This window comes from Hemicordylus capensis, chromosome 2 (assembly GCF_027244095.1).
Source record: "Hemicordylus capensis ecotype Gifberg chromosome 2, rHemCap1.1.pri, whole genome shotgun sequence".
Classification (NCBI taxonomy): Eukaryota; Metazoa; Chordata; class Lepidosauria; order Squamata; family Cordylidae; genus Hemicordylus; species Hemicordylus capensis.
Genome location: NC_069658.1, coordinates 111,425,130 through 111,451,635, shown reverse-complemented (window position 1 = coordinate 111,451,635; position 26,506 = coordinate 111,425,130). Strand labels below are relative to the sequence as shown.

General features: G+C 43.2%; 1 protein-coding gene across 6 annotated transcripts in view; it reads left to right on the top strand.

The window, feature by feature from the left end:
• Window positions 1-26,506, top strand: part of ERMP1 (endoplasmic reticulum metallopeptidase 1) — a 68,100-nt gene that overhangs the window by 18,681 nt on the left and 22,913 nt on the right. For all 6 annotated transcript variants that reach the window (XM_053298829.1, XM_053298827.1, XM_053298830.1 and 3 more), the window contains 7 exons: window positions 6,041-6,146; window positions 9,775-9,921; window positions 13,813-13,905; window positions 15,077-15,289; window positions 16,579-16,799; window positions 23,590-23,764; window positions 24,813-25,003. In XM_053298829.1, coding sequence (XP_053154804.1) covers window positions 6,041-6,146; window positions 9,775-9,921; window positions 13,813-13,905; window positions 15,077-15,289; window positions 16,579-16,799; window positions 23,590-23,764; window positions 24,813-25,003 — 1,146 coding nt within the window. The remainder of the gene's footprint in view (window positions 1-6,040; window positions 6,147-9,774; window positions 9,922-13,812; window positions 13,906-15,076; window positions 15,290-16,578; window positions 16,800-23,589; window positions 23,765-24,812; window positions 25,004-26,506) is intronic.

The following is a 26,506-nucleotide window of genomic DNA, read 5'->3' as shown; positions in this document are numbered from 1 at the left end:
ACCTGTCCTGAAACATTGCATGGTTCAGGTCCTGCTGGATAAAAGCACAGTAATTGCAGCAACGTTCTCTTAAATTCCTTGAACCATCAAGGTAGGGCTGTCTCTTGTTCACTGTGCAATCTTTCTCATCAGCTGTGGTCCTGAAGCATGGATCACTGCATTCATCCGCTGATGCTACACATCAAGGGGTCAGAGAATGTGCTCAATGTGATCTCTCCCTGAATCAGCAACACAAGTAGGAGTTGAACAGAGATGTCCTGAATGACCTCTTCTATTTTTGGGGGACACCAAGGATAGCCCTTTTTGCCATGCCAGTGAACAAGAAATGCTGTCTGTATTGCTCTCGAGTGGGTCTGGGAAGCTGCTCCCTTGGGGGTGCTTTTTAGATGCCCTGATCCATGCACCTGTATTACCTGTTTCCTCCATTTCCTCTATTCTCCAAGGTGCTAAGCAAAATCTTACAGGACCACACTCGGTGCATGTTGATCATGTCATGGTGGCCACGACAACCATGGTTCTACTTTCTCCTTGCTACTATGCCTAACTCAAGGGAACTGCCATTGCTTGCCACAATGCCAGAACCTGCTGTTCAAGGAACAGAATTGTCTATTTCACTCAAGCTTGGAAATGCTGAATCTGACAGCATGGAAAATCAACTACTAGACACAATTCTATTAAACAAGCAAACGGAGTCAACTCGTAAAAATTACATGTCTAAGTGGACACTCTTCACCATTCATAATACCTCAAAGAGTTTTGACCCCTTCTCTGCCATCATCCTCCAGATCCTTCTGTATCTGATTGGCCTGAAGTGTTTGGGTCTCTCCAACACCTCACTTAAAGTCCATTTAGCTGAATTATCTGCTTGGCACCCAGGGTGGGATGGACGTACTATCTTTTCCCACCCAGACTCTAAATGATTTCTCAAAGGCATAAATAATCTATTCCCACCTATTCATGTGCCTGTTCAGCCATGGAGCCTATCACTAGTGCTGTCTGTGCTCACTGAGGCTGCATTTGAACTAATCCTCACCTGTTCCCTGAAACACCTATCCTTGAAAGTTGCTTTTTTGATAGTTATAACCTCGGTGTGGGTCAGCAAGTTAACAGCACTCTAGACTGACTCTCCATATACAAAGTTCTACCCCATTAAGGTGGTGTTGCCAACTGACCCGTCATTCACCCCTAAAGTAGTGGACAGTCTTTTACTTGAATTAAGACATCGTTCTTCCTACCTTTTTCCGGGATCCCTCAACTCCGCTGGAGCAAGCGATGCACTCCCTTGATGTTAGAAGGGCCCTGCTGTATTACGTGGAAAGGACAAAAACCTTCAGGAAATCCAAACAACTCTTTGAGCCTCTTCTCATGACCGATGAGAAAGGCTAGAGGGTGGGCTGTGGAAAAGGCTGGTTAGACCTGCCTTCCCCGCAGATGACCTCTCCTCCTCTTCTAGTTGCGCTCCCTGCATGCCCAGATGATTCCCCATGCAGTGAGGGTTGGGGGGCCCAGGATGTGTTGTTCTAGCCCCAGGAAATACTATAATGCACCGCATGAGTGTGCGGTGCATCATGGGGATCCCCCCCCCTTCCTGGGCTCCCCACAGTCTGGCAGTCTCCCCGCAGCTGCCAGACAATTTTTAAAAATGGGGTTAAGAGAGCACTCCCATTTTAGAGGGAGGCTTCACAGGCGGGTTTGCTACCGTGATGCTGTGACTGCACCCTATCCTGGCAGTTCACACATGCCTGCAAAACTGGGCTGGGCTCCCTTAGCCCGGCTTTGCACGTCTGTGTGACTAGCCTCTACATCTTCTGTCTAGAGGCTAATAGGGGCCTCCCTATATCTAGGCAAAAGCTTTCATGCTGGCTTGTCGAACTACTCTACCTTTGCTACAAATAGCAGGGTGCTAAGCCTCCTTCCAGAATTCAGGCGCATTCCACAAGGGTCATTGCTACCTTTGCTGCCCGTATTTTGGGCATAAGCATATAGGATGTAAGGCAGCTATTTGGTTATCTGATCGACAATTTGTCAAGCACAATGCAATGGATATACGATCTGTGGCAGAAGCCGACTTTGCTCAGGCAGTTCTTAAGAAAGTGCTCTGACACTGTATTCTATCTCTGACACTGTATTCTATCTCTCCGTCTGAGAGAGCTCGCTAGTCACTCATGTTGTGAAGGACCATGGATCACCTCAAAGATAAGCAGGTTGCTTACCTGTAACAGGTGATCTTTCTGGTGATCCATGATCACGCACAACACCCTCCCGGCCATCCCCGCTGCTAGGACATTTTATCACTGTCACATGAACTTGATTCCATCCCAACTTCCACCTTACCATTGCTGTGGCTGATTAGGAACTCAGAAGAGAGGCCATCTCCCACTGAAAATAGCGGATGCCGAAGAGCACCTCCTGGAGCTTGATAATCTTTTGCCTGGGCTACTGAAGAGGTGAGGAACCCATGTTGTGAGTGAATATGGATCACCAGAAAGATCACTTGTTACAGGTAAGCAAACTGTTTTTCTTGCACACTAACAGCAGTGCATGAGGACAACGGGAAGGTCCCAGCTACTTTAACACAGCATAAAATGCATAGCAGGGTACACCCTGCACACACACGTTCTTTATCTTTCCTTTCTATATCTGGGCACAGGTGAATACACCAAGGGATACATGAGACTTGCAGTGCCTACCTCCTCTGGCACCCAGTTGGCCAGTAATGGAGTCTGCAACCTGGGAAAGTACTGTAAAGGAAAGCAAAGTGGTTTCCTGTCCTCACATCCTCTCTACAGATTACGAAATGTGCTTCATATGCCACGCTTTATTAAAGTAGCTAGACCTTCCCATTGTCCTGTGTCCTGCTGTTAGTGTACAAGAACACCGGGAAAATGTGTGTGTAAGTGTATATGAAATGTCATTTTCTATCTAATCCTGATATATCATTTTCAGTCTAACCGTGTGTGTGCGCACGCACAGACACATTTTCAAGGTTAGACTGAATATGACATTTCTGGGGGATCCACAGACACCACGCATGTGCATACATACGTCCCTTGTTCTTCTTTTCCATACCTGGGTACAGGTGAATACACCAATGGGAAGAAAGAGGCTTGGTATGCCTGCTTCCTCTGGCAACCCATGAAACATAGTTTGTATGAAGTACTCTAAACAAGGCAATTGGACTTTCCCGTTGGCTTGGTGCACTGCTCTTAGTGTCAGGACACTTATAGATATATAGATAAGACTAAAAATGATAGATCCGGGGCACCACACGTGCACATGCGTGATCTTTGCCCTTTTCTACTGTACCTGGGCACAGGTGACTACATCAAATGGAAAGCTAGAAGCTTGGTGCACCTGCCTCCTCTGGCACCCCACTGGCCAATAATGGAGTCTGCAATCTGGGATCTCTCTATCATCCCTATCTATCTCACATACATATTTTTATACCGCCCCATATGCAAGTCCTTGGGCAGTTCACAATCTTAAACATTAGCACAATTAAAACAGTTTAAAATACAGCTAAACATTCTAAAACTTAAAACGTTAAAAGTATAAACTAAAAGCCTGACTAAACAGGTATATTTTCAGGACCTTGAAAACATCCAGAGAAGAGAAGACTCTAATTTCATTAGCAATCATGTTCTAGATTTCTAGGGCAACCCTAGAAAACCCTCTGTTTCAAGTTGCCACCAACCAAGCCAGTGGTAACCACAACAGGACTTCCCCAGATGATCTTAATAGGCAGCAGGGTTCATGACGAAGAAGGTATCCTTGGACCCAAAGCCATTCAGGGCTTTTTAGGTAATAACCAGCACTTTGTATTTCGCCCAGAAAAATATTGGCAGTAATATGATCACTTCGGGTAACTTTGGTATAGACCAACATGGCTGCTGCATTCTGTATCAACTGCAGTACAAAGGCAGCCCAACACAGAGCGCATTGTTGTAGTCATGTCTGGATGTTACCAGCATATAAAGGTAAAGTGTGCCGTCGATGTGCACCACTGTTTTAAGTTAGTTTATCTCCAGAAATAGACGTAGCTGGCTGTGACGGATCACACTGTGCTGCTGCTACTTGTCATGGCTTGGTCTCAACCTGTGCCGTGACCTTTAAGTTTAACTGCTGCCACCAAGTAGACTTCTAGGCTTTCTCTGGCTGAATTTAGTACAACAGCCTTCCAAGCCTCTGTTGCATCCAAAAATTTGTAGAGTGGTAAGGGCTTGAGGCATGAGGTGGAGAAAACAGAAGCTACAATTTTTCTTTAAAGCTTAACAAGTAAATTTACTCTGAAATTAGTTCACTTTAAGTTAATAGTTCCTTTAAAAGTTTAATACAAAACCAGCAACCAAAAGAGCATAAGGAATAAACAAAAGATGGTCAAAATGCATCCAGCTGATCTGACTCTCACTGTGTCCTGACATATAGTCCTTTGCAGTCACTTCAGCTTTTTCTGCAACCCCAGCTTTTCCCTTGTTCAGCCTCAGGTCCTGATCTTCTTCACAGTTCTGAGGTTCAGCTCAGACTGTTTCTTCTTGCTTGTGAGTGTTTTAGCTCTCCAGAGAGTTTCCACTCTCTGTTAGTGATTTCACAGCTCTTTTAAGCCCCAGTTCTGTTCCTCTCTCAGACTGTGCCAGCAATTCATCCGTTCTGTACTTCTTGAACTCCTTTTTGAGATTCCTTCGAGATTCTGTGTCTTTTTTTCGTCCTCTGAATCCGAACTCTTCCAGCTCTCTAGCATGTAACTTCAACTTGTACTCTCACTCTGCTGAAAGCAGCCTCCTTCCTTGCTGCGGTGGCTGCCAGATTGTGGGAAGCCCGGGGAAGGGAGTGGGGATGCCCATAATGCACTGTACACTCGTGCAGTGCATTATGGCATTTCCAGGGTGTGGGGCAAGGCATCCTGACCCCTGGAGCTACTGGCACCCAGATCCCCAATCCACCCACCCAGGGAAGCCTGGAGGATCATCTGTGGGGAGGTAATCTTTTCTGGGTTTCCTGCCCACAGGCACTAGTTGTGAGAAAGGGCTTAAAGTCTTGTTTTTACGAAAAGAAGAGGTTTTGGTCTTGTTCCTCCACGCTGGTATATCAGCTGAAGCTGACAGAAAGCCATTCTGGCCACTGCTTCTTCCTGAGAGACCAGGGAGAGGTCTGGGCCCAGAAGTACTCCCAGACAATGTACCTGCTCTTTCTGGGGAAATGTAACCCCATCTAGAACAGGCAGATCTAAGCCACTTCCTAAGTTCTGACTTCCCACAATGAGTCCCTCCATCTCACTTGAATTAAGCCTCAGTTTGTTCTCCCTCATCCAGCCCATAACCATCTCCAGGCAGGCATTTAGGGAAGTTAGGCCATTTCCTGATGAAGTTGACATGGAGAAATAGATTTGGGTGTCATCAGCATAATGGTAACATCCTGCACCAAATCCCCTGCGGATATCTCCCAGCAGTTTCATGTAGATGTTAAAAAGGATTGGAGACAGTATGGAGCCCTAGGGACCTCATACAATAGCTCTCATCTTGAAGAGCAACAATCTCTAAGCAACACCATCTGGAACCTACCTGAGAGAGGTAGAAGCAGAACTCTGGAAAGCAGTGCCTCTCACTTCCAGCCCCTTCAGGCACTCAAATTACTTCAAAGGGAAAGGGAGATCGACTTCCCAGCCCCTTATTCCCTTGCACAGATTGCGAAATGTGGTTTGTATATTGCTGTCTATTTAAATATTTGGAGCTTCTTGTTTGCCTGGTGTGCAGTTAGTGTGCTGAAACACCTCTGGTTAACACTTCCTCCCACAGTAAACTCCCCATCTGAAAAACTTATTTCTGTGCTGAACCTTGTACTGGGAGCAGTTATAATTATTCTCTTGAATCTCTGTGTTGTGTTACAGTTTTCACTTTGTGTGTGTTCTCAAATAAGTCTCTCCCTTCCCTGCAGGCTGCAGTACCCTCTTCTAACATTTTGTTAGAGCTGGGATACCTTTTGTGTGTTGAGCGATAGTTCAGTTGTTATGTTTTATGACAATTATCTTTTGTTTCTCTTCAAGGCTAGTCATGGGTTCATTACACAACACCACTGGGCAAAATCAGTGAGAGCATTTATTAATCTGGAGGCTGCTGGAGTAGGTGGGAAAGAGCTTGTATTTCAAACAGGTAAGATGCTTAGCACCACTTATGGATCCTTGGGCTGCTTTTATTCATAAATAAAAATTCATTCCTCTTGAAAACTATGATATGTTTTCATATGTGATGCAGAATGCAGATGCATGATTATGTAAACTTTAACACATTATTGTTAAGTTGCATTTTTGTCATGCATGGCCCTAACAAACAGTGAAAAGTAAATAGATAGTATAAAATGTAAAGGGAGGGGGATCTCCCCCACACACAGACACACACTTAAAACAATTGTTGGAGGGGAAAAATAAACTCCCCCCCCCCTTAACTTGTATACCAGTCTTGGTTTTTTAAAAGAACAATTGGGCTACATCAGAATCCAACAAGCAATGGATTTCCCCCTTCTGCTTCTTAATATGAGGCTAATAGGGCAGTCTCTTAAATTCTGCTTAGATGCTAGACAGGAGAGAACAAGGAGAAGGCTAATTTACAAACTCTTTCCATAATGTGTAAAACAACATTTAAATTGATTTGACAGCCTTATATGTACCAACTTGAAAGCTTTTTTCAATGACCGTCTTTAATGTACAATTGAAAGTTAAAAGTTTAAAACTTAAAAACTAAAACAGATGTAGCAAAATAGCAAATGTTTCGGTGTAAGACATCATCCTCAGTGCTATACAAAGGTGGCTGAGGTCTTGTTCTTAAATAGAATTCCACACCATGATTCAACGAAAAGAACTGAAGGCTAAGGGAGCCCAGCCTGCTTTCCTGTGGTCGTGTGCTGCAATGGGAGCCGCACAGCTCACAGCAGCAAAACCTCACTAAGTACCCCCTCATTAAACAGGCGCTCCGCTAATCCCGTTTTCCCAGTCATGAGATGCCCAACCAGGAGGCCACAGCAAGCCTCCTGGCCTCAGGGATCTCCCCAGAATGTCCTGCGTACTTGTGCGGGGCATACTGGGACTTCCGGAGGCCAGGTGGCCCCCTATCCCTACCTCTCCTACCGACTCCATGACGGAGCCGGTAATCATGTGGGTGGATGATCCAGCCTCCCAGGGCGAGCTCCCTGCTCGTCTGCGGGGAGAGCCTAGTTAGAGAGCCTCACTGTATACTAAATGGGTTTTTTTTTTAAAAAGCCAGTCTTGATTAAACACCATTTAAATCAGTGTAATTAGAATTAGACTCAACTAACTTTTCTCATTGATAATCAGTTTTGTCCAGATTCACTTTCAGTACAACCCAATGCATTGCTCCAGTCTAAGGTATTGTAATCTTCGTTTAGCCTCCAGTCTTTCTTAAAGAGATTTATATTAATAGTGTTATTACCCCTGCGTGTGCGTGTGTGTGTGTGTGTGTATACACACACACACACACACACACTCTCTCTCTCTCTCTCTCTCTCTCTCTCTCTCTCTAATACTGTGATAAAATTTTCTCAGTTTGGTTTGAGTGGCTATAATTTCATGCAACGGGTGCTTAACTCATATTTAAATACTGGGATATGTGTTTGCTTAAGCAAGTGTTTTTGCTTGAAAGTACAGCAAACTAAATGGAATGGAATAGAATCAACTGAAAATAAGCACTGTTACAGGTTGCTAATTTGAAAAGGGAAAATACTGAAAAAACCACCATCTGAGACATACAGTTTCCAAACAATTCATATATAAATTTGCATATACACATGTAAAGAACAGAGTACTCTTACTGATGACAAAGAGAGTGGCTAATGAAATGGAAAAGAGCATACTCCACTGGGGTGTTCTGCTGCCCAACCGTAAGTGAAATTCATGGGAGCATTGAAAGAGCACAGCAATGCTCTTGCACATATCTTACTCATTTTAGTAAGAGTCTTTCAGGAGAACATATTGACAGACTGTACCTAAGCTCCCCATCGTCCACTGCATTCGTCAGGGGAGGCCCGTCTGTGGCCACCTTCACGTCGTTTGGTGGCCACTCAGGGACTGGCCTTCTCAGCTGTCACTCCAAGACTTTGGAATGCGCTTCCCACTGACATAAGACTCTCCCCATCTCTAGCAGTTTTTAAAAGATCTTTGAAGACTCATCTTTTTAACCAGGTCTTTTAGCTTTTGTAATTTTAAATATTGTAAATTGTTTTTGTTTTAGGCAGCTTTTTGGAGTTTTAATTGATTCTAATGTTTTGTTTATTTGTATTGTTTTATGATTGTGAACTGCCCCAAGACTTTGGTTTGAGGCAGTATAGAAATGTATTCAACAAATAAATAAGGTCAATTTTCTTATTTCTGAAGTTACTCCTGATACAGCCTGTAAATTAGTAGTCTTCATTCCCTTACTATCCAAATGAAGCTATGGGTGAATAGTTTTCTACAAGTACTGTGAAAAAATATTGTGGAACTGAAGTATCATTTCAGTACTCAGATTTCTGTGTTTTATTCCATGATGTCAGCTATGAAGTAGAAGCAGCATCAGACCATGAGATTACTGAAAGTATACCTGCTCTACTATGATTACCCTGAAGTCTTCTCTTGAAGAATACTGACACTTAAACCAAAGAACCATTCTGATAGTGCTCAGTGCAGATGCTTTTTGCTCTGAAATCCTCTCATACTTGTGATGATTGCAAGTATAACAGGAATCTACTTCTACATAGTAGTAAACCTGCCCTTCTAGTTCATGACATCTTTATGGTGATGTCTTGGGGCAATTTCAGGAAGCCTCTAAATATCTGCTAAACAGGTCATACACACACCTTTTTTCCAAAGCCAAGATTAATAATTGCGTGTCTTTGACTGGAGTCTTCTGAGTTATTGGATCCTACATTCTGATTATGAGAATATAACCTTTGTTTCTTTAAGTAATAAAAGAGTGAAGGAAACCATAATTGTGTGTCTTTGACTGAGACAAATTATGTTAATAATTGGAAAGGATACTCAGATGCCATGATGTGTCTATACCTACAAAGATTAGACTCGTTTGGACAATGGTTTTCCCCATGACACTCTATGGATGTGAAAGCTGTACTTTGAAGAAGCAAGATAGAAAAAGTATTGACGCTTTTGAACTTTGGTGCTGGAGAAGACTTTTGAGGATACCATGGACAGCCAGGAAAACAAACAAATGGGTCATGGAACAAATCAATCCAGAATTTTCACTCGAGGCACAAATGACCAGGTTCAAACTATCATACTTCAGACACATTATGCAAAGACCCAGTTCCCTTGAGAAATCCAAAGTTGAAGGAAAGAGAAGAAGAGGACAACCAGCAGCAAGGTGGATGGACTCGATTACGACAGCAATGAATGCACCACTGAGAGACCTTAAAGGCCAAGTTGAAGACAGAACATACTGGAGATAATCTATGTGGTCACTAAGAGTCAACATCGACGACAGCACGTAATCAATCAATCTCACATTATAGACTTTCTGGCATTGCATTGATGTATGTTTCACAATTGACGGGGGTTTTAGATTTAGATTTGACCCTCTAAATCTCAATGATATTTATGTTAGTTTTAAACATGTTGGGCCTAAAGGACTGTTGTCATTAATGCTTTGTTCATTTGTATAATTTGTATTCTCAACCTTGTGCCTTTGGCATAGGACAGGCTACAAGCTAAATACATTAAATAAATTCAAAGTTGAATTTTTCTCCAATTTTGTGATTGTTTTTTAATTATTGCAGGACCTGAAAACCCATGGCTTGTACAAGCATATATCTCTGCTGCCAAACACCCTTTTGCCTGTATCGTGGCTCAAGAAGTGTTTCAGAGTGGTATTATCCCTGCAGAAACAGACTTCCGTATTTACAGAGACTTTGGCAACATTCCAGGTAGGTTGTTAGACAGCTTTATAGGATCAATATTTGGCTTGTAAAAGAGCAGAGCAGATATTTGGGGGCAGGACATCAAAAAGAGGGTAAAAAGGTTATCACACCTGTAAATATATAAGTAAAATATTGTGGTTCTGAAGATTTAGTTTTCAGGCTGTGCTATTCAGCTCAGCCTAGAAGAAAATTAAGGTATTTCTCTTCTGGAACAACATAATTAATGTTGAAGCATGCAGATCTCAAATAAACAACAATAACTTGAAAATTGAAAGTCTTATTTTGTTGATTATTGTTGCAACCTATAATTGTGTATTATCCTTTTAAGCTGGAATTCCAAATTAGCTGAAATAAGTGACAGCAGTCTAAAATAAAAATACAGTGGCTGACATCCAGACTAACGTTACATGTGCCAAATAACATTTTATGCATTTAGCCACAGACAGACGATTTTCATTAAACCCCCATTCCCCAAAATATCATAGAATTTTAGAATGGATCTTGCAAGTCATCAATCCATTGCTCAGTGCAGAAAATTGCTATTACATTCCTGACAGATGGCTGTCCAGCCTCTGTTTGAAAGCCTCCAGCAAAGAAGAGCCCACCACTGCATGAGGTAGGCTATTACACTCTCAAACATTTAGAAAATTCCTATTGTCTAGCCTAAAACTGCTTCCTTGTAATTTCAACCTATTGGTTCTAGTCCTGTTCTCAGGAGCAACAGAGAATAAGTCTGCTCCTTCTCCTATGTGAAGCCCAACTGATATTTAAAATAGCTGTCTTATCTCCTCTTAGTTTTCTCTTCTCCCAACTAAACATATCCAGCTCCTTCAACCATTCCTCACAGGGTTGTTTTCAGACCCCTCACCATCTTTGTTGCCCTCCTCTGAACCTGATGGGAACACCACTTTTGCTCCAGCTCCTTCACTTTTCTATCCATTGCCTCATGGTCCTTGTAGATTTGTTTCAGATTTCTTCCAGTAGTAGTAATATTCATTCCCATATGGATCAGCAGGAAGGGGTAATAGTGGATTTGATAAGTCTCAGAAACCTCGCCATCACATTCCAGATGAGTGAACCATGAAGACAGCACATCTCACTCAAAGATCTGTAAGTCCATACACATGTGGCTCAGTGTTCTCAATAGAGAGTCACTTGCCATCACCACACATCTCCTAGGCATCAGAGGTTCTCCCAGTCATGAGGGACTGGATGTCTTCCTCCTCCTTCTGTGATGGCAGTCCGTGTCCAGGTGATGGTGGGTCACGCTCCATAGGTAAAGCCTCATGCCAGCTGCTCAGTATCATTGGCACTGAAAGTCTCCTGGTTTTCCTTTTCCTGTGTGGCATACCGGTCCCATGGCACAGACTTAGCCATAGATGTGAGACTAAATCACCATGTTAGGCTACAAGGGCTGATCTCTGAAGGGTCAAGTGTCATCATGGTCAGCAGGTCGAGGCCAGGAGCCAAGAAGTCACAGTATATAAGTAAAAAGCAGGAACTGAGGTCAAGCAGGCCAAGATCAGGAACTGTCCTGACCTGCAGTCATGGCCTCCCATCCATCCTGGATGAGAGCTCTGATGAGGATGAAGTCAGAGCCATACTTGAAAAACCCACGACACTCAGACCCTTCCCAGGTCGCTTGGGACCCTCTGGGGGTTGGGAGTACATCCCAAGATACCACCCAGGCCCCCCTTATCAGGCCCGAGAATATGCTATTTCTTCCAGACTCAGAATCAGAGGGGTCTACAAGTAAATCTAAACTATACTAGTCTCACATATATATGAAATCAAGTTAGCATGTGAGGACCTTTTAATTTTCTAAGCCATCTTCTTAAGGGTGGAGTTACCTCCCTTCAAACTCAGACTGCGGGGTATATAAGCCTGCAGTCTGCTTCAGGTCTCTGTCAGAGCAATAGCTAACCCGGAGCCCCTCTTGGATTGGTTCACTTACCCTGTTTCCTGGATTCCCACTCTGATTGGTTCTGACTTGAGCCTGCCTGACCTTTATATATGTTGCTCATTGGTTTGACCCTGGACTGCCTGACCCGTCTCTGCCTTATGCCTGTAAGCGTTGCTCATTGGTTTTGACTTTGACTTTGACTTTAGCCTTCCTGACCCTCACTACAATCACTAAACCAATGACTACAATCACTACACCAACCCTCCTCGGTGAGTGCTGCTACTGACTGCAGCAGGAACTGAGAAATCAAACCAAGGAGTATGCAGAAGAGAAAGTCAAGCAGGCTGAGACCAGGAATTGAGAAGTTGAACAAGGAGCAGATGAAAGAAAAGGTTGAGCAAGCTGTTGTCAAGTGCCAGATAATCAGGTCTATGCAGGAGTAGGGCAAGGGCAAGACAAGTCTTCTTTGCAGTGTTGCTACAGCAAAGGTCAGAGCTCTACTGAGCCTTGATATAGCCCCATTCTTTGACTTCTGCCTCTGGCTCCACCCCCATTGCTATAGAAGATACCAGAGGTAGCAGTGTTGTATTTCTTGGGCATTGGCTTTGATCAAGTTGAGGAGCTTCCATCTCAACTGACTGGTTCTCAGAGAAGTCATCTGTATCTGAAGATGCAGGCAAGAGAGCATCCTCTGACTTGTGATGGAGGAGGTGGAACTGGTAAGGCAGGGGCTTCCCATGCAGACTTGTCCCCTGCTCTGTTCATGTCCTCCCCCATATGAGGGGCCTTAGGAGCTGGGATCATGATAGTGTCACATGCTTCTGTGTGCTCACCTCTTCTGATGGGATTGCTTCGTCCTCTGGAAACCCCTCACCTCCTATGGCCGTTGTTCTGTCCTGTGCAGGAGCTCATCTTACTTTATATGTGAAGCAGGTGTAATTCAAGTCTGTTCACGTAGGAAAACAAACATGGCACATTCCCTGCAGGTCTCTAAGGGTTGTGGGTCCCTCGGGACATTTTCAGGAGGTAAGAGGGCTAGGGAGGGAAAGGGAGATCCGTAAAAATTGCCTCACTCCCATTTGCACACACAGAACAATATTGGGCACGCACAGTATCAATCTGGATGGCTGCCATCATGTTTTGCAAAAATACTTGAAGTGAAATCTTGACTCTCCATCTCAGTTGTGGGTCTGTCATAGATTTATGCTGCATTGAGTTTCATTATGAAATAAAGATGGCTATAAATGTAATAAATTAATCATCTCAATTAAGTGAAACATTTGCTATGAGCATAATATATGGAAACAACAACCCTATTGGTTCAGACTTCTAACGTAAGTTGCAATACAAATTAAACTTGTATCAAAATAAAATATAAAATTTGAGTAAATTAAGTAAGCCCTAAAGTCTTACTTGTTTAACCTGGCCTTCCAGAGTCAAATTTTAATTGGTTTTAAATGATTCTGAATTGTTTAAATTTGTTTTTACATTGTTTTAAGTAGGTTTTTTAAAATTGTGTTTGCTTTTGTTTTTTACTGGTTGTACACCACCCTGAGCCTTTGGATGGAGCAGTATAATGTACTAAATAAATAAAGATTGATTGATTGATTTGATTTGTATCCAAAATGGCTTCCAAAATGGCTCAGGGCAGTTTACAATTAAAAGCAACCACTAAAACAGTAAAGAGCAGTAAAGAGATAGATAGATAGATACGCTATTACTTTTGAGCAAACAGTGGAGCAAGCATAAGTTTCTCCTGCAGAGGGCACTTTTATGGCATTGTTATCTTCCAATATAATGCAGGCATATACTATATTTTCACATACTGTATTACAAATGTAATTGTAACACACATCTACCTTAGTAACTAAAAGCATTAGACTAGCAAACAGTTTTATGTTCACTTCACAGTACTTAAAAGTGAGTTGGTATAGGTAATAATTTCTTGGATATTTTTTACTCTGATAACATAATTAAATTAATTATATTGATAGGAATAGACCTGGCTTTCATTGAAAATGGTTACATCTATCATACGAAGTATGACACAGCAGACCGAATTCTGACAGACTCCATTCAGAGGGCAGGTTGGTATCCAGAGTTTTCATGGATTAATAGCAACTTCAAATGCTGCTTTCCACTTTAGTTATTACAATATGGGCCTTAGGTTAATTACAGCACATTCTAGAAAAAGGAAAGTATTGGAAAGAAAATCCAAACATAAATTGTCTCTTTGTTTTATCCAGCACACACTATGTGGGCTAGGTAGCAATCTATTTAGATTACTGAAGGTAGTTTATAAATCTTACACACCAATCTTATGCATTTCTTGAACATTCCCCTGCTTTTTTTCTATATGCTAACTTTATTATTGATTTGTGCATTGAGACTCAAATAAGTTTGCAGAATTATTTCTTTTGCAAATTTGTCCTCTAAAACTCTATGGACCGGGTCTCACGATCAGTGAGACCCAGTTTCCTCGGGTGAGCGGGAAGAGTGGGCTAAGCCTGCTCATGAGTGGGCAGGGAGCCCTGGGTGGCCAGATTGGCCACTCACACAATGGCCGACTCTGTGATGGAGCCGGCGGTGGGTGGGGGGAGCGGGGGCCGTGCGGCCCCCACAAGCCCCAGTATGCCCTGCGTGAGCGCTGGGCATACTGGGGAGACCCCCAGAGCCGGGAGGCGGCTTTTCGCCTCCCGGCTGGGGGTCTACTCATGAGTAGGCGTGGCGCAAAGGCGCGCCGCGGCTACTCAAGATTGTAAAAAGCAGGTTTGCTGGAGCGCTCACTCCACAAACCTGCTTTTTACCAGGGGTTCTCGAGCGGGCTACCTGCCCAAGAACCACCAGGCTCGGCTGCGAGCCCGGTGGTTCTTACGGTCAACAAAAATTGGGCTAGCCTTTGCTAGCTCGATTTTTGTTGATCGTGAGAATCGCCCCATTGTTAGAGAAGATAACAATACTTCAGGATGTGTTTCATTTTTAATGTTTTATAATAGTAATACTAGTAAGCAAAGCATTAGGATCCTTTTTTAAAAATTCACTTATTTTAACAAGTTTATTTATTTTGAAAAGTTACATCAAATTTCAAAGATGATACAGATGTTTTTTCGTTAAGATTTATTTTGTGATGTGTAAAGTAAAGGTGAAATTGTGCCGTCAAATCGTCGTTGACTCCTGGCGATGTATACTTTGTGGAATTCTACATGAAAAGGCTGAAGAAAGGGGGAATCTTAAACATATGTTCATTTTTTCTCAAAGGTGACAATATTTTAGGTGTGCTAAAATACTTAGCTAAGTCAGACAGCCTGGCCAAATCTCATGAATATCGACATGGAAATCTTGTCTTCTTTGATGTCTTTGGCATGTTTATTCTGGCTTATCCAACTCGTGTAGGAGCCATTATGAACTGTGTTGTCACAACACTTGCTATTCTTTATCTGGGTAAAAAAATTTTGCAGCCTAGAAAAAGAGGTAAGTCCAGTTCTATATTTGGCTTTCTGACAAAGTGGGCCTGATTACATTTAATTATGGTGTTTGGTGAGGCCGGCTGTCCTTATCCCCGAGGACTGAGTGGTGAGGGGGCCCGAGGAGACAGGGATGGATGGCAGCCGAGGAGAAGCGGAGGAAAGACAGCCAACGGGCAGGGACTCTGCTCCAGCGGAGGAGGGGCAGAGCCCTGAAAGAGCTGAAGGGGGAGCACGCTGCATCAGCAGCATGCCTCTTGAAGGGAGGGGGTCTTAGTGGGAGGAGGGAGGAGGGGGAAAGACATAGGCAGCAGCTGTAAAGGGTAGACAGTTACAGGGAATAAAGAGGGCCGTTGCCCCCGTAATTGGGGGAGGGCGATGCATACCCTGTGAGGAGGTGTATAAGAAGCCTGCCAGGGATGATAGGCTGGCTGGTGGCAAGTGTCAGGGGGCCCGGAGAGGGGCACACACAAGGAACAAGCAGCCTGGGACAGAGGAGGCACAGGGTGACGCTCAACCCCCTCCCTGTCCCTGCTCTGAGGCCGGCCCCAGTAAGCCCAGCCAGGCTTGGTAAAGGGGACAAGGATGTGTAGCCAGACATATGGTGAATCTAATTTAAGCAGGGCTGGCCACCACTATCTGCCTCCACTCCTCTTCAGTTGGATTTTATATTTCCTAAGCATGAGAAGGCATGTAGCCAGTATTGCTTCTACTTCCCAGAAACTCTTGATGCAACCTGGTTTAATCTCTAGATCTAGCACCCAGAAAGGCTAATTGGCATGAGTCTGCAGAACTCCTGACTCCATCTTAAGATTGTTATAAAATGCAGAAATTTGGGAGCCATTTCACTAGGTCTAACTTCTCTTCCTCCCCGTTCCTCTTCTTACCATCCAACCTGATTAAGAGTTGTGAAGAACTTGAAAGCTAGATACTCAAGATTTTGTGTCATTTTGGTTGGTCCTAATAAAGATGTTACTAGACTGTGGCTTTTGATTTGGATGTAAAGAGTATTTTTTGACTCTTTAAAATGTGCAAATAAACTTATTTTTCATGTATTGAGGAGGGTGGAAACCGCTCAAATCTTCACAACTTAAAATATCTGAATTAAACTCGCTCAGCAATATACTATGAGGTATAATTTACACCCAATCTTGATAAGAGAAAATTCCATGTATTTTAAATTTGCTGCTGCCATTTTGGATTCTGTAGTCTTGCAATTTTCAGCTAGTTTAAGCACTGTAATTTTAAAAAAAATGTACTAATCTGGACTGTAATGTATTTTTCGTTCTCTTTCAGCAATTAGTTATCTGAAGGAACTTGCCATTGCATTTGGTTTCACAGTCCTTAGTTGGTTCGCCACATTAGTTGGCATACTTTTTGTAGCAGTGTTTATTTCGGTCATTGGACGCTCTCTTTCTTGGTATACCCACTTCCACGTCTCTGGTTTTCTGTATGGAACTGCAGCTTTGGCTAAACTAATACTTGTTCACACGTTAGTCAAGAAATTCTATTATAAAGTAAGTGTTGTATGTTTAAGTATATGATGAGTAAAAATAGCACTTTAGTTTTTCTTTAGCGATTTAACATTAAAAGCTGGATTTCAGTGATTGCAAGATAAGTTGGTTTATGTGCTGCTCTTGGTCAGCATCAGGAGTGAAGGATCAACTTTCCCTTTCCCCCTATACATTTGATGTCGGCCTACTCCTAATTGGCTAAAACCTCTAAGCTGGCACATTGCCCATTGGGCTATAGGTGGGGTGGAAATGAGAAGAAACACAGGCAGTGTGTTGGCAGGTAGGGATGTGCATGGAACCGGCTGACCGGTTCGGTTCGAGTCTGGACTGGACTCGAACCCGATTGGGCCAGTTTGCTCTGGCATCCCCTTGAACCCCGCCCCCCGTCTCAGTCCAGTTTTTTAAAAAAACTAAGGTTTTTTTAACCTTATCCCCCTCGGGGGAGTTCCTGGAGGTGACAGTGGGGGGTCTGGGGAGGTCACGCAGAGGCCAATTGTGCAGATGCACAGTCTCCAAAATGGCCACTGCTTCGAGGGGAGGCCGAAGAGCCGGCTGAAGCGGCCGGGGGGGGGGCCATAGGGAGAGCCGGCAGGTGGGAGGAGGAACCTCCGCGGACCCCACCACCGCCTCCAGGAACTCCCCCGAGGGAGATAAGGTAACAAACAAACAAACCCCAAAGGTCCGCAAACCTGTGAACAGTCGGGGGGTGTTCGGTCTAGGGTTGGACCGAACAGGGGGTGGTTCGGTTTGACACCAAACCGTCAAACTGAACCGGTTTAACATTGAACTGGCTTGACGTCGAGCCGTTTTGTACATCCCTATCGGCAGGTAATTTTTGTGCTTTGGACATCTTTCACTCTCAAGTGGGGGAGTAAGTTGCAAGTATGGTTTAATTGTTGAAGAAGAATAATCTACCAACTTTCAGTTAAAGCTTACAATCATAATAATAAATATTGTGCAATACAATGTCCATAATAGCATTATGAATGACAATAAAGAGAGATGTGCTTTTTCTGCCAATTTTCGAATTGGAAAATTTTCTCATGCACTTTCCCCTCATTTGCATCAAGCCCCCCAAATGCCATGTTAATTTTCCATGCTGTATCTCAGTTTCCCAGTAGTTGAACTGAAATATTTGATGGGGGGAGGAGGGATCACTAAAAACACTTAAAGTTTTAACTTTTTATATGTGTTTTAATTGTTTTATGTTAACTGCCCAGTGACGAAAGTTTGGGCGGTATATAAATGTGATGAATGAAGAAATAAATAAATAACAAATAAGTGGTTTAAATGTTATATGGTTAGAGTGCTGGACTAGGACCGGGGAGACCCAAGTTCAAATCCCCATTCAGCCATGATACTAGCTGGGTGACTCTGGCCAGTCACTTCTCTCTCAGCCTAACCTACTTCACAGGGTTGTTGTGAGGAGGAACTTAAGTATGTAGTACTTACTCTGGGCTCCTTGGAGGAAGAGCGGGATATAAAATGTAAAATAATAATAATAATACTGAAAGAAATTCAAAGCTTTAAGTGGAAATAAATTATTTTTATTAGTCATTTTATTATTGGAATCTCTGACACCAATATGCAGTAGAGCTATGTGAGCTAGCTTGTTTTGAGCTGGGCTTGACATTGAGCCAGCCTGGTTCAACAGGTTTGGGATCAAACCGCATCGCATTGGCTGGTCCAGGTTTAAAATGGGCCCGGTTCAAACTGAGCCGGCTCAGAGCTCTACTGGTAAAGGGGAATCTGATGAAGAGTCTGCTTTGCCAGTAACGGGTCAGGGGCAGGAACTTCCCCAAAAGTAGAGGGGGCAGGAAGGGAGTAATATTGTACTTACAGTGCAAGCTGTGGCTGCAGCGAGAAGTGGGGGCAGAGGCAGTTCCCCCTACCACTCTCACTGGCCTCCCCCACAGCAGCCCAGGTTGGTGGTTCAGGCCTCTGTGCACTCAACTATTTTAGTGATCTCTGTGCATGTGCAGAAGCCATTTGCATGACCATGCAATTTGTGGCCTGAACTGGGCTGAAGAAGGCCTGAATCAGGCCACCAACAGCCTGGACTACTCTGAGGGAGGTCTGTGGGCGGGGGGTGGGGAGCCGCCAATGCCCATACCCCTCCCCCGCAGCCACAGCCATGGCTTGCACAGTAAGTACAAAATTATTTCCCTCCTCCTGCTCCCTCTAGGCTTAGGAAAGCCCCTGCCCCTTTACTGGTGCCCCTCACCAGATTCCCCTTTACCAGTAGAACTACGAGCTGATTTGAGCCGGTTCTGCAGTGCCCAAACCGAGCTGGGTCAGTTCGAACATCAATATATGTCTTATTGATAGGCATATTCCATTGAAGAACTTAGGCTGTATGGCTCCTCTATGGAATATCTGGTCGCTCTAGGGTATGAAGGTGCGAAATCCTTATTAAGACAACGTATTTATGATGTAAACCGCCAAAAAGATTTAAGTTTGTTCCCTAGGTTTGTAAGACTGGGCATTACTAGAACAGCTCTCAAACCAACTAACTATCTCTACAATTTAACAAAACCAAAATTGAGGAGAGCCTTCACAAAGGCATGTTTTGATGTCCTTCCCTCTGATGTTTCGGATGGTAGGTATCAGAACATTCTGTATGTGAATCAAACATGCCCATGCGAAAGTTTGGAGGTTGAAACAGTGGGTCATGTTCTCTTATATTGCTCCTATTGGAATATACAATATAAATTAACATCTTTCTTAATTAAGTATCCAGGAAGAACTGAAGATCTGTAGCGTGATCCATTGCCATTAATAAGCCTGGGTTCTTAGCTGCACAGGACCTCACGGGTGGAATTTCCAACCTCATGGTGCTCACATTCCGCCCCTCGCACTCGGTGTAACCATTTATTTTGGCCACTGACCATTTCTTCAGTTCCTTTCTGACAGCCATAGCATACAGCTTGTGCAGGTTAGGCTCCTCAGTTATTGGTCAGGTTCTGTTAATAAAAGAAAAATGGATCATAATTGTATGTTTGGCTTTGACTACAGACTGTATCTTGACTTCAGTTATTTTGGATTGGGTGCAGGCTTACACCACAAATGGATGTTAAAAAGACTTTTTAAAAGTGCGCTAAGTGTGACGGCAAATTACTCTCAATGGTCCGCCACGATTCATGCCTTTTGTGCCTGGGTGAGAAGCATAATATGACAACCTGTAGGATCTGCATGTTGTTTTCTCACCAAACTCTGAAAAATAGAGCTCTCGGGTTTCGTGTGGTACTCTATGAAAACGTGCTTCGACTACCAATGCCGATGCCTCTATCTCCATCAATGTTGGGGACTGTAGTGGCAGCATTGAGTGGCACTTCTGAAGACTGGCCATGTCTTTAAGCGCCTGACAGACGTGCCTAAAGGATCGTCTTTGTCAACACATAATCAAAAACATAAGAAGTGCAAGGCTCCAGAAGAAGAGTCACTTGCCTCTCCTTCTGCAAAATGACACAGGGATAGGAGCACCAACTCACCCTCGAGATCGAACACAGGCACTTTATCGCCTCCTGATCTATAGACCCCAAGTGTTCTGGCTTTGACATCAACACAGAAAGACCCTACATCGACACCAAAGTCGACATGGATGCAGAATGCAGCCCTGCAGTCAACAACAAAGGTAGATCATACATCTCCAGTGTTGAAGAGCCAGTAGGCAGTGCCTTGCCAGTCACCTTCAATGTCTGCAGTGGGAATGCCTCGACAGTCTGCTTTGATGTCGAGGGAGAGCACCCTTGACACTGAGAACCGATGACTCCTTCGAGGTTGATCATCTGTCTCAAGATCACTGATGAAGAACAAGGGCTAGAGAGCACTATGCAACCATTGTCATCGAGATCCCTGATGTCGCTCCTTGATTCAACAGTGAGCATACCATCAACCTCCACATTTAAAGGCTTTCTCAGTCAGGGATTGGATGAGGAACTGGATTTGGAGGAGGAGGAGGTTGTGGCAGTCCCAAGGCACCCCCTATGTCTCCTGCTAGGTTTTACAATCCTAGAACCAGGTTAGAAGTGAGATTCGAGAAGGCAATTCAGAGATAGCGTACTCCCAAGCTACGCCTCTTTGTAAATGTTCCAGCCATTGGAAGTCACCAGTGAAGTATGACTGCTAACATGGTCATATGCCATCTAGGAGTTGGGAAGGTAGTAGGGAGTACCGCTGCACAACATCCCCAGGACTCCCATGCGACTATGAGAAATACTGTTTGTGGAAAGAACAGCAGATTTCCTATATGGAAAGAATGAGAGAGATGCATAGTAAATCTATGGATCAAGAGATCACAGCACAGAGCCTCTCTTTTTTTTTTAAAGGACCAGCTTCAATGGCCTGTACCTCTTCCATGACTCAGACCAACTTACCAGATGTCATGAGCAACTACTGCTGAAACACCAACTGCAGTATTAGTCTTATCACAGTCAACTTTGGTGCCAGTGCTTGTGTCTGCTTCTACATAGACATGTTCTACTGTGACAGTTACATTTGCCTCTGTGGCCTCAGTGACTTCTGCAAAAACTGTGCAAACTATGCACTGCAGGCCCTTATCAGAGGATGACTATGGTTCCTCCTCAGACTGAGGATGAGTCTGGTGGTACTGAACACCCTTCGTATCCCTCACCAGAGGAGAGTGTACAACCTACAGCATCCATATCTCCTACTGAGGAATTGAAGGTGTATCATATTCAAATAACAGAAATTGCTGAGGCTTTGGGTCTAGAAATCAAAAAAACAAACTAGAGGTCAAGGACCCTATGTAATAATAATAATGATATCACAAGTAATTTTGCTAAATTCTGTGCAGCAGCTTACAAAATTCATAAACTATGTACTAATAACTGTAGCCAATTACATCCTGGCTAATTTGATTTTCAATTATAAACATTAGAGTTGTATTATATGTTTGTATGCACAATTTTTGCTCTGCTGTTACAGTGAGGGAAATAAGTATTTGATCCCCTGCTGATTTTGTCCGTTTGCCCTCTGACACAGAAATGACCAGGCTATAATTGGAATGGTAGGTTTATTGTAGCTGTGAGAGACAGAATAACAACAAACAAACCCTCAAAAGCCCAGTGCCCAAAAGTCAGCGATGGATTTGCATTGTAGTGAGGGAAATAAGTATTCGATCCCTTCACAAAAGATGTCTTAGTACTTGGTGGCAAAACCCTTGTTGGCAATCACAGAGGTCAGACGTTTCTTGTAGTTGGCCACCAGGTTTGCACACAACCCAGGAGGGATGTTGTCCCACTCCTCTTTGCAGGTCCTCTCCAAGTCAGAAAGGTTTCGAGGCTGATGTTTGGCAACCCGAACCTTCAGCTCCCTCCACAGATTTTCTATGGGATTAAGGTCTGGAGACTGGCTGGGCCACTCCAGGACCTTCATGTGCTTCTTCTTGAGCCACTCCTTTGTTGCCTTGGCTGTGTGTTTTGGGTCATTGTCATGCTGGAATACCCATCCACGACCCATTCTCAATGCCCTGGCTGAGGGAAGGAGGTGCTCACCCAAGATCTGACGGAACATGGTCCCGTCCATCGTCCCTTCGATGCAGTGAAGGTGTCCTGTCCCCTTAGCAGAAAAACACCCCCAAAGCATAATGTGTCCACCTCCATGTTTGACGGTGGGGATGGTGTTCTTGGGCTCATAGGCAGCATTCCTCCTCCTCCACAAACGGCGAGTTGATGCCAAAGAGCTCGATTTTGGTCTCATCTGACCACAACACTTTTGCCCAGTTCTTCTCTGGATCATTCAGATGTGCATTGGCAAACTGCAGACGGGCCTGTACATGTGCTGCCTTGAGCAGGGGGACCTTGCGGGCACTGCAAGATTTCAGTCCTTCACAGCGTAGTGTGTTACCAATTGTTTTCTTGGTGACTATGGTTCCAGCTGCCCTGAGATCATTGACAAGTTCCCCCCGTGTAGTTCTGGGCTGCTTTGTCACCGTTCTCATGATCATTGCAACTCCACGAGGTGAGATCTTGCATGGAGCCCCAGACCAAGGGAGATTGACAGTTATTTTGTGTTTCTTCCATTTGCGAGTTATCGTGCCAACTGTAGTCACCTTCTCACCAAGCTGCTTGGCGATAGTCTTGTAGCCCAGTCCAGCCTTGTGCAGGTCTACAACCTTGTCCCTGACATCCTTTGACAGCTCTTTGGTCTTGGGCATGGTGGTGAGTTTGGAAGCTGAGTGATTGCTTGCTTCTATGGACAGGTGTCTTTTATACAGGTACTGTAACAAGCTGGGATTAGGAGCACTCCCTTACAGAGGGTGTTCCTCATCTCAGCTCGTTACCTGCATATAGTGAAAAGACACCTGGGAGCCTGAAATCTTGCTGGTTGATAGGGGATCGAATACTTATTTCCCTCACTACAATGCAAATCTATCGCAGACTTTTGGGCAGTGGGCTTTTGAGGGTTTGTTTGTTGTTATTCTGTCTCTCACAGCTACAATAAACCTACCATTCCAATTATAGCCTGGTCATTTCTGTGTCAGAGGGCAAACGGACAAAATCAGCAGGGGATCAAATACTTATTTCCCTCACTGTATTACTGCTACTATTGCTGTTGTATTTACTAAATGTAGCTGGTCATTGACCATAACAATAAAGATTTGATCTGATTTGATTTTAAAATCTCCCAATAGTTCTTCTGGGTTTTTTCCTACTTTAATTTACTGTATCACAAGAAAATGGCTATAATATTATCTTTGAAGATACTTGAAATCGCTTAAAATAAGTGAAAGGAGCTTTATGTTGGTGTTGTGTTTCTCTTTTCCCCTCAGAATACAAACCAGCAGTTCCTTGCAGAGATCTTCTTTGATGTGCCAGTGCTTTTTTGGTCAGTTACATTGGCTTTACTTACATACCTAGGACTTTCATCTGCATTTGTCAGTGCAATATGGGTAGCATTTCCTCTACTCACAAGATTAATGACTTATAAGGAATTCAAAGAAAAAGGTAAAAATACATAATCTGATCTACTTTACAGGGTTCTCATAAGGGTTACAATAAGTATGTAAGCATTTTGGACATTCATACATACATACATACAAAGACTTGGATCCAATAGTGATGTATACAAGAGGAGAGGTGACCCACCTAACTTGCACTGATTTCCCCTCTCTGCACTGCAGTCCCCTGTGAAACATCCATGAGAGAGTGTTCCCATGTGAGGGTTCCCTGATCCTCACGGTTCCTATATGTGGTTCCCCTGATCCTTCAGGATGGCTATTGAGAAGTGGGCTTCTCAGAGGCATCTGGTGGGCCACCATGTGAAACAAGATGCTGGACTAGATAGGCCTTGGGCCTGATCTAGCAAGCTGTTCTTATGGAAAGCGCCGTTATGCAAGCAGAGCTCTGCTCAAGCTTCTTTGGATCCAAGCTAAAGTCTTTTGGTTGTTCTTTGACTGTAATTATCTTAGACTTCTCTTTAGAATTCCCAGGCTTCAAAAGACTACACTCTGCTACCAACATACGCTGCTGAAAACATGCCAGGTTAATTCCTCCCCCCCCCCATTCTTTACAGAGCCCTTTGATAGAGTCCCACCTGCCATTGCTAGATCTTGCCTGGCATAGCCATCAATCATTGTACTGGTCAGAATATACCAGCTCAAAATACCACCCCCATTCTCGCCTTCGACAAGGTTAATGTTTACCTCCTCTAGCTAGCTCAACTCTAAAGAAGCATGTTTTGCACATTTGCCCGGTTGTTCCCTCCCTCTTTGTTGCAGGCACTGCTCTATAGTCTTGAACAGCAGAGTTGCTTAAAAATTGCAAATATATGCTGACAGCACTCCAACAATTCACACTACCAGAAAATATGTTCTATCTACTATTTGTTTAACATATATTAAAAATTTACAAGAAGGCTCCTTGCTTAAATATTGTACATTTTGTAACTATGTCAGCAGTTATCTGTGTTGTAGTAAATGAGAAAAGGTGATATCAAGTTCTATACTACAGGCTTCTTCTCTCCCCATCCCCCATCCCCTTCTATGTCTTGCAGGTGCTACAGTGACATTTGTTACAACTTACCTCCTGGGAATGTTTTTTCCATACCTCTATTTAATATACCTCAATTGGGTTATATTTGAAATGTTAATTCCTATCACAGGACGCAGTGGTTCAGAGATTCCACCTGATATAATAATGGCTGCTTTTATTGTTACGTTGTCGATACTTCTGAGTTCCTACTTTGTAAGTATGAGTTTCAAAAAAATCTATAGATTAAGATGGTTTAATAATTCCTGAACTGTAGTTTTAAGAAATAGCACCATAAACCCCAAGATAATTTTCTGGTCTGGGAATATATTATACCGGCATAGTAGTGTCTGTCAGTACAGTTAAGATGAGGAGTTGTTTCAGCTTTCTACCATTAGAAGTCCTGAACAGTCTATTGCTCATAAAATCAAAACTGTCTGTCAAATCTGCCTGACCTATGCAGATATCAACTAGATAATAAGAGACACCACCCCTCCAAATCTGATGCAGATCGATTGAAAAGTAGCTGAGAGACAGAATTTAAGTATCAACTCCTAAAAAGAGAGCTTTTACGTGTTTGCTGTGCTTTTTTACCATCAGATAACAGATCTTATATATATTTTTTAATTTTTAATTTAAAAATTCAGGCATATACTAGAACATAATCCGTGTTTTAGAAAGGATCAATCTAGTATTTCCTGAGTTATTAGCCTCTGAAGTCCTTATAATAACGGTAAAATCAAGTAAAGGTGCTTATCATCAATTCTACCCACTGAAGATTCTGAAGCCAGACTTGGGAGGGACAGACCTAGGGAAGTGCACAAATTGATTTTTAAAATTCAATTTGTGCCCAAATCTAATCACCCCTGATTTGTTTTGTGTCTGAATCTGTCCCCCCAAATCACCCCAATTTGATTTAGATTTGATTCAATTTGGATTTGGATCAATTCAGACCACTTATAAAGGTCCTAAGGGCACCAAATTTGGGTGATGGGTAGATCCCCATGGTTTCCACCTACCACCCACATTTCAAGGCCCTGGGGCACTTGGTTGGTTTTAAAAGATTTTTTTTTAATTTTTACTGATTTTGTATATTTCTGCCATAAGAAATAATGGGGATTCAAAGTTGCCCTATGCTAATCCTAACATGGATCCCCAGCTTTAATTTTTTTTTTAAAAAACTAAGCTCTAGCACTTGTAGAAGTGGAGATATGGAGCAAAATGTGCATTCACTATTTTTCAGGTGTTTGGATTATTTGGTGTATAATAACTTTTCTTCATAATGAATCCCTATGAGGATGCATTGCACACCTTCATTTCTTCTGTTCATTTTGACTGTCATTGAACAGTGCCAACTGTCAACTGCCATGTGCCAATTACACACACACACACACACACACACACACACACACACACACACACCTGAAAGGCAGTACGGTACTCAGTTTATTTTTTAGGAATATTGAAGTGTTTAGATTCTTTGGTATCTTCATTACACACCTTCATTTCTTCTGTTCATTTTGAGCCCACTGCTTTGCGGGTGGGGGTGGGGAATTAGTGGCATCCCATGTGCCAACTAACCCACAAGCCACTGGGTACTCAGTTTATATTTTAGGAATTTTTTGAGGTGTTTAGACTCTTTGGTGTGTAATGAATCCTCATAGAGATTCATTATGAGGAAAGGTTATTAGACACCAGTGAGTCTAAACACTTGAAAAT